The 10,941-nt window shown below is 50.2% G+C and overlaps 3 protein-coding genes across 3 annotated transcripts, besides 12 other annotated features; all 3 read left to right on the top strand.

Annotated features, from left to right (window-relative positions):
• Tc00.1047053504449.40 (uncharacterized protein) lies at nucleotides 1–881 on the top strand (the record flags this gene model as incomplete). Its single annotated transcript, XM_801492.1, has 1 exon — nucleotides 1–881. A coding segment is annotated over one exon (881 nt), but the record flags the coding sequence as incomplete, so codon positions are not given.
• Nucleotides 1–3,411: a sequence feature (heterozygous, Esmeraldo-like haplotype).
• On the top strand, nucleotides 1,394–4,306 carry Tc00.1047053504449.30 (uncharacterized protein; the record flags this gene model as incomplete). Its single annotated transcript, XM_801491.1, has 1 exon — nucleotides 1,394–4,306. One exon carries the CDS (start codon nucleotides 1,394–1,396, stop codon nucleotides 4,304–4,306), a length of 2,913 nt encoding a protein of 970 aa, XP_806584.1.
• Nucleotides 3,412–4,015: a sequence feature (haploid, Esmeraldo-like haplotype).
• Nucleotides 4,016–4,963: a sequence feature (haploid, non-Esmeraldo-like haplotype).
• Nucleotides 4,517–4,536: a microsatellite.
• Nucleotides 4,600–4,622: a microsatellite.
• Nucleotides 4,768–4,792: a microsatellite.
• Nucleotides 4,927–4,981: a sequence feature (A-rich).
• Nucleotides 4,964–5,250: a sequence feature (areas merged during assembly that could not be assigned to a particular haplotype. This can correspond to areas where the two haplotypes were merged or to regions with more than two copies in the genome that were merged during assembly.).
• Nucleotides 5,019–10,941, top strand: Tc00.1047053504449.14 (uncharacterized protein; the record flags this gene model as incomplete). The annotated part of the gene is made up of 1 exon (XM_801493.1): nucleotides 5,019–10,941. A coding segment is annotated over one exon (5,923 nt), but the record flags the coding sequence as incomplete, so codon positions are not given.
• Nucleotides 5,251–6,590: a sequence feature (heterozygous, Esmeraldo-like haplotype).
• Nucleotides 6,591–6,991: a sequence feature (haploid, Esmeraldo-like haplotype).
• Nucleotides 6,992–7,118: a sequence feature (haploid, non-Esmeraldo-like haplotype).
• Nucleotides 7,119–10,941: a sequence feature (areas not merged during assembly with more than two copies in the genome that could not be assigned to a particular haplotype).

Raw genomic sequence — 10,941 nt, 5'->3', positions numbered from 1 at the left:
AGGTGACGTGGCGGGAGGAATTTGTTTCATCCTTCACGGAGAAATTTGGCTTCTTCCCGCTCGAGCACTGCTCCGTTGATTTTATGGGGAATAGCATGGACAACACAAGGGTTGGTGCCACGGTGGATGTAGACTCACAGGATGGTCCACAAAAAACTCCAAAAACTCAGCACGAACAAGGGCCGCGGGAGCGAGAATATCGAGCCCGCACCCTTCAGGACGACGCCGGTTTATTGAAGAGGGCGTTCGTCCAGCCATTTAAGCGATCATCTCAGCGGTCGTCATTATTCAAGTTTTCGGCAACCCGGCAACCTAAACGTGGAGTAAAAAATATGTTTTTGGTGGAAGATCTGCAAGTTGTTCCCGAGCGAAAGAGCCAGGATGTATCATCTCCTCACGCACGCAACTTTGGAACACCTCCACCTTCTTTTATTCACTACGGCAGCGCTCCTCGGCAACGTCGATTTGCCGTTGCACCTCATTTGGCGTCGCCTTCACCAGTGACGCCAACGCGGGCAACGGAAGAAAATACGGGACTCTTCCCGTCTTTTAACGCATCGACAGAAGTGTACGCATGCTCGCCATCGCCATGCTCATCAGGAACTCGCAAAGGAGTTTTCTCCCTCAGTAGGGAGCTGATGTCGCTACAAAGCGGCTTATCGGAGCTGCTGGAGCGACTAAAGGACATAAAGCCAATGGAATTGGAAAGGCGTTGGCGCTCACAATCTCGACAGGCGGCAGGAGGGATTTTTTCGCAAAAAACCTCCGAGTGCCGAGAGGATGAAACTTGCAAGGTCGACAGCGTTGCGGCGCTTCGAGACTTGGTGGGGCGAATAGAGGGTGAATTTATGAGCCTAAAATCACACATTTCTGCGCTGTGAACCTGTTTTCGGGCTTGCTCATAGGGGCCACGGGTTGGATCCCTCTTTATCAGATGCATTTGCCCTTTTGGAATACCCGCGTCGCGGGACGAAGGGTTGCAGTATATGAAAGGAGTAATGACAAAAATGTATTCATTTCCAGTTATCAGATTTCCTTTTTTTTTTTCTTTTTTGTTGTTGCTTTCGCTGTAGCGTGGGTGTTTCCGTGTGGGAGCCTCCAAGACAACTGGTGCGGATCCGCTCTGCATGCATCTCTTTTTCTTTCTTTCTTCTTTTACTTTTCTCCCGCAGGAAGTGTCGGTGGCGAGGATTTTATTCTTTTAGATTGCGTTTTGCCCCTTGTGACGTTGACCACAAGTACAAGAGACAAAAGGACAAATTCTAAATAAAAAATTAGGCGGTGGTTTGGTTATTATTAACCTTTTTTTTTTTTATTTTGTCCCGTTTTTGGCGTTTGGCCGCAGTTGCATTTGTACCGGTCACTGCGGAGGCGACGAGGGAAAGAGGGGGACATGTTTGACCACCGACAAACGCTGAATGAGGAGCTGCTGGAGGAGGCGATGGAGTGTGCCGACAGGAGCCCCAGCAGGGAGTATGGCGACAGCAGGCCCGGATCGACAAGTGCAGCGGCCGCGACTTCCACCACAAGCGAAGTGGTGGCAGTAAAACCCGGCAGAAGAGTCGCCCGCGTCATTGAAGAAGTCATGCGATCCATCGAGGAGCGCGCGAGGGCCGTCACGCGTAAAAAATTTTGGCACGAAGAAGAATCTTTTGAAACTTGTAGCTCCCGCATGAATCACAACGCAGAGGATGGCATACAGATGTACCGCAATATGATTCCGGACCCGGTGATTACAAAAGGCCTGCCCACCCATGATGAGGAGGAGATGATCGCCTTTTTGCAGAACACGGAGCATTTTTGCCTGCTGCGACATGACGAGATGCGAGAGGTGGTGCAGGCCTCTCTACGCCGTGAATATCTGCCGGGAGAAGTTGTGCTTCCAGAGGGCGGACACGCACCGCACATGTACATTGTTGTTGGGGGTGAAGTGGAGGTGTTTGCCCCAAACGACAGCGGCACGGACTCGCCTCAGCGATCGAAACGCGCACACCCCTCGTCTCTTAAAACGCAAAAAAAATGGTCTTGCCGTGCGGGTGGCACATATTGTTTTTTGGATGCCGCTCAAAAAGAAGATGATCTCCAGCAATCACGGGTGTTTCATAAAGAGGAACTGTGTCCAGAGGTGTTGCCACTTGTGGAGGAATGTGAGGCCATGACGCACTGTGGCAAGGTGAAGCCTGGCATGGTTTTCGGCCTGGAGCTCTGTGTTCTTAAAGACACCTCCCCACTGCGGTACGTCGCCGGCATCACCTCCGAGCGCACGGTGCTGGCATTACTTCCCCTGCGAGCGGTCCAGCAGCTTCTGGGGAAAAACCCGTGTTTTTCCCAAAGTGTGGGTCGGCACGTGGGCGAAGGTGATATTTTTATTCCGGTTCGTGAGTTTTGCCGTTATGTCTTCATGCCCTCTGCGGCGATGAATGAGTATCTCCCGCTCTGGACAATTCTCGATCGTTACACAAAGATTGAGAACGTCATTCACACAAAGCTGAAGAGCAATACAATAGACACAGCGGCGTGGAGTTACGCGTTGAATCGTCTGCCGGAAAATGTCACGACAACTTTTTGCTTTAATCTCGTGTTGGCTCTACCGCCATTTGTTGCGACGCGGATGCGAGAAGAGGCGAAAAAGGCGGATGTTCGTCATTTCTTAAAGTTTGGAAAGAATAAATCCACAACAAATCGGACCGCTATTACATACATCCGCACCAAGGAACGCCGTCGCTGCACGTGGCATTTGGGAATGGAAGGAAAAACTCTCGTGCTGCTGCGTGATGGATACACGGATCTTCTTGATTTCCTCTCCATGCTGTGTGTACATATCATTGAAAGCAACAAGCTCCGAGGCCGTGTGCAAGGAATGGTGCACCCACCGGCTATTGATATCTTGGACGAATATTTGAATAACCGTGAGGCCGATGAAAGCGCCGGGCTGGTGCGCGACAAGGCACTTGAGTTGGAACGTGTTCAAGAGGTGTTAAAGAATTTGCCCCTGACAAAAGACGAACAGAAGGGACTTTTAGATTTATGGCAGACGGATTGCCTTGTTAAGATTTATGAGGTGATGATGCATCGAGAGGAATTTAATGTACGCGTGGATCCAGGTGTATCCCGTAAGTTTCAGACGAATCCATTCGTTGAATGGGCACTCAATCTGCGTGCTTGCATCATGCAGAAAATGGGCCTGAACAGTCATTGGGTACCGCCGGATGATCTTTGCATTGATATCGTTAGCAGTAATACACACTGTATCAAGAATCTTCTTTCTAGCTTTCACCGCAAGCATCGGAAAGCCATTGAGGAGTATGCACGACGTGATAAACGACTCGGGCCTTTGGAATCCTGGCACGTAGAGGAGGATGCGTTTTATGCCTCAACCACGGGATTACTATCTACAGAGCGAACAGACCTTATGGATGATTATGCAAAAGCCCTGGAGGAGAGTGGTATAATGGTGCTTGTGGACACGGCTATGACAGGGCTTCAGGTGGACATTATTCCTGTGCATGCGTTAAACTTTGAGACTATAGACACTGTGTTGCAGGAATCTCTGAAGCGTATTTCCGGGGGCCAAGGACGGTTGGACTCCAAAAGTTGGCTGCAAATGTGTCAACCACGACCTTTAACCAAAAAAAGCACGGATGAAATGTCTTCCCCCTTTTTTAGCTCTCCTAAACATCATTCTCGGTTGGATCGACACTTTATAATCAATATGGATTTTGCCTTTGGGGCGCAGGCGGAGGGCATCTGCAGGGCGATCTTTAGTGTCTTTGGACGCAGAATCCGAAGCGTGAACGTGATGGGGAAAGCCGGTGGGTTGGTTGGCAAACGTGGTGACATTCAACTTCCTAAGGAGGTACTCATGTCCAAATCCAGTCTTATTGTTGAAGATTCACAAGATGAGTTGCGTCGTTGCCGCAATCAAGGCCTGACGGCAGAACGTCTACGGGAGTTGGCGGGCCCAAATGTATCGGTCCATGAGGGAAGAATTGTCACCATCGCAGGTACCATGTTGCAGAATGTGCGAATGCTGGAATTCTATAAACGTATTTGGGGTTGTGTGGGGGCGGAAATGGAGGCATCGTTTTTTGCTCGTGTGATTGAAGATTTCTTCCGCCAAGGAATTGCAAATCGAGAACTGGAAACACGCTTTGTGTACTACACAAGTGATTTGCCTCTAGGAAGCCATGCGTCAAAGCGCACTACGGGTGCCTCCCTCTCTGTGCCAATGACAGTGAAGGAAGGCGTGCCGTCACTTTATGCCATTGCGCGGGGCATTTTAGAAAACATCCTCCTCCCACGTTGAGGGGTCTGCGAAGAGGGTGGAACGGATTGGATGGAAATGGCCGGTGGAGGGGAAGGGATTTTGTTTGTTTGTGAGAAATGAGAATAAAGAAAGAGAAACGCTTCTTGGTGAACCATCAAAGAAGACGAGGATGTGGAATGACAACGTCTATCCTATCGGTTTTGTTGTTGTTGTTGTTGTCTGCTTCTATTTTTCTTTTCCTCCCTCTCAATATATATATATATATATATTCCTGTACATACGATGGTCCATCTTGAAGGTTCATGGTAGTAATGTCATTTTTTGTCTCGGCGTTCTTTTTTTTTTTTTTTTTTTTCAACTCGGTTGATTTTGTTGTCGTTGTTTTCTTGGGTTATTTGTGTGTGTGTGTTGTTTTTGATGTTTTTACCTGTTTCCTCATGTAAGATGATAATATTTTTTTTTTCTTGTGTGTGTGTGTGCAAATAACTCCCCCCTCTCGCTTTTTTTTTTTTTCTTTTTTCTTTTCTCTCCCTCTCCTTTTTCACTTGGCTTTCATTTTTTCCTTCTGTGTGGCCTCATGAGCGACTCCCGCAGAAGGAAGGAAGAGGCGGGAGACGTCTTGTGTGGATTTTATTTCAATATTTATCTCTTTTCTGGGATTTTCCTTTTTTTTTTTTTTTTTTTTTTTTTCTCTCCTTCTTCTTCTTCTTCTTTGAGTAATTTTGCATTCTTCCTGCGTGTCCATTTTGCGATGGCGTTGTTGTATCACCGCTGCTACGACACGGATCTCACCGCGGTGACGGAGGGAAGCAGCAGCCTCCGCGAAACCCGCATGTCGTGGTCCTACACGGACCCACGGGTGGATGAGACGATTGTTGTTCTTCTTCTTGCCGCGCCCGCCACCTTCAAGGAGCCAGCCGACGGCGATGCCATGCACTATGCACTGAAGGTCATTCTTTTTACAGCCACTGCTGCAGAAAACCAAACCGAGCGCGTTGTTTACATGGAGTCAGCACGGCGCGAAGTGCACAGCGCGATCTTTGAGTTTCACGCGCCGTTAGACGTGTCCGTCGTGAAGGGAACAAGCGGTCTTGTCTTTGCCTCTACGCGGCAATTCTTCTTTCATGCCGTCGCAGGGGGGAAGTCATTGGATCGCTTTGTTTTTCTCCCCGTTGAGCGGACGTGGGAACGGCAGTGTCATGCGCTACGACCGTTAGATGAAGTGGAGCCCATTTCCCGTCTTCTCGCCGAGGTGAATGGCGACAGTCAACCACAGCTTCTGCTGATGGCCAAAACTGGATTCTCACCCGCATCAGAGTCATTAGCAGAGGAAGATAGCTTTGACCTGTTGCTGGTGGCGTCAAGGGAGGAAGGTACAAGGGGGAGTTTACAAAAGAGACAACGTATGGCGAGGTTGATAAAAAGGAATACAACAACTTCTCACCTGCAAACTGAAGGATTGTACACCTTTGTTCTTGCGGTGGTGCGGTGTACCATTCCAACCGAGCGTGTGGCGACCGCAAAATGGGAATTGTTACACTTGTGTGTAGACCGTGGGGTGCCCTTTCAAAAACAAGAAAACACTGGCAGCATGGACGGGTGGAATACCGAAGATCCAAGATCTAGCGACAGTGTTATTCATCCAGGTCAGTGCACGTGGTGCTATATACAATGTTCTAATGTAGAGACAGAGGGAATGAGACAAGGTGCAGAGAAGAAAAGTATTCAGGAGAGTAGGGCACGTGGTATTGTTGTTGCCATTGTACCACAGCCATCCCATGTTGTTACTGTAGTTTGCGGTGGATTTGACGCGGAAAGTCATTCCTATCTTCTTGGTTTTGTGGCCAATCAGGCAACAGGAAGCAGTAATGTTCTGCATCATCCCGTGGAGGAAATGGAGAATCCTGAGGAGACACTCTGGAGTCTGTCTGAAGACACTCATACGGTGCAAATGATGGTATTGGGTACACCAACGGTTTCACTGCATGGACCGAGTGAAGCAGACGCGGGTCGAGTCTCGCCACGAGTTTATCAAACTCAACATGCCCTTCGTCCTCATAGCCCTTATAAGTACTGCGATAAAAGCACTGGTGGTTGGATGCGACAGGTGGGCTTGTCAATGGTACTACGCTTTGTGGTGGACTTCCTTGATGATGGCATAGGTCATGTTCGTACGGAGTTGGATGTTATCAAAAGCGGCCGACAGGGTTTGTATCTTGTTGCGGGTGTACCTTGGGCAAAGAGTCGACATGGTCGTTTCCCAATCCCACGTACTGTCTGCTGGATTGGCACCGCACCACTACCCATTGGAAAGGCTCTTTCCTCCATGGTGTTGTACCCCGATAATACTGCAGAAAATGGTTATGCTAACATCACCGTCATGAATGCCACGATGAGTGATGAGGATGCCACCTCATGGTATCACACGCTGCCTACCTCCATTGCATCCTCACCTCCTGCGGCCTCAAAGAATGGAGCACTGCGTTGTTTTGTAAGTGTGAACACATTGTTGAAGAAGACTCGTTTGACGTATGTTCTTGAAATAACTTCGGAGAAGCAGAATTCCGATAATGGAAAGAAAATCCAGGCCTCTGAGTGGCTATATACACGCCCACAAGGTGGGAAAACCGCTCTCCATGATGATTTGGGGACAAATGAAATACTAGCTGCGTGTCTTGCTCGCTCTGTCGTCATGCGAAACAAGAGTCTGTCGAAGGCCGATGGCCTCAGTAAAGGTATGTTGCACGAGTCCCTGCTAGATGGTACGGTTCCCGAAGCTGTGATGTATGAGGCATGGCGAAGCGTGGCTTTGGGAAGAAGTGCTGTTGTGACGATGTCAATTCTGGAGAAACTTTCTCAGTCTATGGAGGTGAACGTCACGCAGGAAGTTCGTGAATTGGCCAATGCTCTTCGTCATTTTCTATTGACTTTCCTTGTGGAACTGGATTGGATTGCACACGCCGACAATAGCATCCTTCGTGATATCACGTTTCTTGTGCTTGGGGCTGTCAACACTCAAAAACTATTACCGGGACGTCGCGATTCGGCAGTACGCGATGAAGATTCGTTTGTTTCTCTGCTCGCACCCAATGAACGACGTAGCATGTATTGGCTATTAAGACAAAGTGATATGTGGTTACCACTGGTAGCCGCGCTCTTTGCTTGGGTGAATCATATCCCCCTTAGTAGTGAGGATGAGGGCGAGGGCGAAATTCTTCTGGAGGATGTCGTTCAGAAGTGGGAAAAAATGGCTGCGTGTGAGTCTGGCGGAGGTCGCGCGTTTGATGATCTCTTAAGGCACTTACGTCGATCTCAAAATACGTCCAAATATCAGCATGCTCTGGTGGTTCTTATGCGTGGCAATCTTTCGCTGCGCGAGATCGCATCGTTTGCCGTGTGGAAAGATGATGACGTGCGAAATCCTTTTATTGTTTTTTTGCAGCTTCTTTTGGAAGTGGCTGTGGCGTGTGAGGATGCCGCGGAAGCATCTTCTGCCCCGAACGTGGACATAAGTCAAATCGTCTTCTTTGCCGTCCAGGAACGCCTGCAGTCCGATGGTACGCTTGGGGCATTATTGGAATTTCTGCATGAATGGAACTTCAGTTTCCTTGAGGACTGGCCGCTTACTGCCATGTCCGGTGGCCTGCCGGTGGTGTATCTCATCCTCCACCTCGCCACCGCTGACAGGAGCGGAAAAACGCAGGAGTCGCACCGCTTCGTCTCAAGAGCGGCGCAAGTGTTGCGTTGGTTGTGTGGGGATCGAGTGGAACGGGCAGCAGAGGTGCTGAACGCGTTGTGCGCCGCGAAAGTTCCTCTTTTAGCGCTCTGTTTCACCGAGCGTCAAAGAAGAAATTATTTTAGGTCTCCTGAAGCCCCTCCGAGCGGGGACATCTATGCAGGAGGCGGCGGTAGCAATATCAGTCGGGCCATGCACCATATCTTGGGCTCCTCCACGGCGTCTCTTCTGAGAGGCGCCCTCACAGATTTGGGGGTTTGTAGTCCCACAGATGACACGAACAGTGAAAAGTTTATCCTTTTTTTGTGGACACTTGTGCTGGAGAATGACGAGTCAGCTGCCTTTAACCCCAATCTCCTGCAGCTGCTTTATGAAGCACTTTTTGCAAGCAGTGGGGCAACGCTTCAGAAATCTGTTCCCAGGGCCGTCCTGCTGCTGGAATTTCTTCGGCCTGTCTTTTTGTCAACGTTCCCGCGAGTGTTCGCTGCGGTGGGAGATCAACAGGGAACTGTAGGGTGTGCACTTGCCGCCACTGCGGTTTCTCCGACTTTACCGAGCGCCGCCGTGCTGGGACCGCCACTGGACGAGACGGAAAGTGTTGAACGTGTCTGGATAAAGACGCTGCATGAAATACGGCGATTGATTAACCTGCACGTTGCGGACTGTCTTGAAGTTCAGTGTCTTTCATTGCTTTTCAACGCCTTTGAGGCGTCGTGTACCACACTGTCTGAGGGACCCCGCAGCGGGAGTGAGGCGGCAACCGAGGACATACCCTTTACCTTCTCTCCGGCAGAAATGTACTTTTTGGCCTTGCAAGTAATCTCCAATGAACCACCGCGCTTTGTGGTTGCCGTGGAAGTCATGCGGCGAAGAATACGTTCATATGTCCTGCACAAAATGCGACTGGCGATACAACGTGCAGACGAGGGGTTGTTATCGTCGAGGACGTCGGAAGTGGACGACGCCAAACCCCTTCTGGGAAAATTAAAAAGAGACACGCTGTGGTGGGACAGCAAGGTGTATCTGAACGATGTGGCGGAGAATCTTGCGCTAGTCATCTCTGCCTTTGAAAAGGCAGCACCGCTGTACTCCCACGCCGTGTTGTTTCTTTTTCTCGATGAATCATTGGCCCTAATGGAGGATTCGGAACTGGGACGTGGAGAAAAGGAGGAGAGGCCGGTTTCAGAGGATGTGCGAGGTGAGATGCTTCAATGTGTTCGTCAAGCGGCACACTCCCGGTGGGCGAAGCTGCACCGACAGGAGAAGAAATTTCTTTTCCGTCTGCTCTCACATCGTCTTTCTCTTCCCGATCAAGAGAAAGCGGAGGGGGATGTGTACCATCGGAATGAAGTGCACCAACAAGTTGTCAGGGATATGGCCCGCATGAAAGAGGCCCTGCAGCAAAGGAATGTGAGTGCAGCGTTGTTGAGAGCCGTACGAAAAGATGCTTGCCATTCCTCGTCCCGTGGAGGGAGTACAGTTCACATGGATAGTAATGATGATATGGGAAGCGGCATATCAATGTTTTCAACGGAACTCGAACTTCTTTTTAAAGAGGAGGCTTATGTACGACAAAGTTTACAGCGACACTTGAGGCAGGAGTATGATAACCTTATTGGTAGTAGCGCCTTTTGTGCTGCTCTGGGAACATTGTATCTGGCGCTGCGGGAGGAACAACGTCGGCGTGTGTTTGTTGTCTTTGTTATTGAACAGGAGGACATTTTATTGACATTTGGTTTTAATTTTTTTTCTCTGATGAAAGAGGCATTTCGACGTGGGGTGCGTGTGTTATGGAAGAATGCGATGGAGTGTTTTCAAAGGCAGCTCCGCTATCTTCTATTGCAAGAGCGGGAGTCACGGTCTGCTGTGGAGGCCGTTTGCTTTGTGGAGCACAAAATACTCGTTGATCTCTCCAACCAGCAGTGCGCCGTGTTTGACGCCGAGAACAGTCTACGTCTTTCTCTTGTAGAGGAGGAGGAGGCGCATCGCGACACCTTTTATGAGCTCTTTGCGAGGGAGGAGATGATGGCGCAGCGGCGGTACGAGGCGCGGCTGGAGGAGGAGGCGTGGCGCGAGGAGGAGGCGCAGTGGGAGATGGAGCTGCAAAGGCGTCAAGAGGAGGCGGGTGATGAAAAGGGGGCGGACACGATGAGGCGGAGCAGCCGACAGCACACCTGCCTTGAGTGGCAGCAGCGCCAACTTGCCGCGACGGAAGAAAAGGGATCGGTGTTTTTGCGGCAGCCATCGCCACGAAAAGAAATCCAAGCACCATCGCCGCTGCCAACATCATCGTCGTCATTGGCGCCTCCTCCTGCGGCAACACGAGCCGCAGTAAAAGCAACTGCAACACCACCTGTCGAGGCGTTACCGCCAGCGAATGCACTGGCGCCACTTATCCAAATGGACAGCACAACAGCGACGTCTGTGGAGGCTGGCGGGTTTAACGCATTGTTGGATGCCTCCGAGTCGCTCTTTGGTGCCTTTTCACGACTGCAAAGGCAAATTATAACCACCGTGGCTCCACCACCAACCGCGAGTGCCAAGAACGACACTTCCAACGTATTTACGGCCATTGCGCCGTTAAAACAGGAACGAGAAGAGGATAAGGGGGAGAACGAAGGAGAACGCATGGAACATTTTCCCAGGACGTCTCCCCCAGTGATAACATCTGCCCTTAAAACGTCTCCATCCATCACGGAAAAGAAAGAGGGATGGGACGATGTCTTGGAGGACATGTCGCCCCCGTCCACCCAAACTGGCCGTGATGATGACCTGGCGAAAAAAGAACAGGGCGCCTTAGAAAAAACCCCTACGAGCCATGAAGATAGCAGCAAACGCCTTCGGCTAAGAGCGTCTACAAAAACGAGTAAAATTCGTGCCCCACGACAAAGACGTCTTGGCGACGTGCTCTGCCTTGAGAAGGCACCTGAGAAAAGAA

This window comes from Trypanosoma cruzi (assembly GCF_000209065.1).
Source record: "Trypanosoma cruzi strain CL Brener chromosome Unknown tcruzi_1047053504449, whole genome shotgun sequence".
Classification (NCBI taxonomy): Eukaryota; Euglenozoa; class Kinetoplastea; order Trypanosomatida; family Trypanosomatidae; genus Trypanosoma; species Trypanosoma cruzi.
Note: the sequence above shows the minus strand (reverse complement) of the source record. Positions and strands in the feature narration are given on the sequence as shown.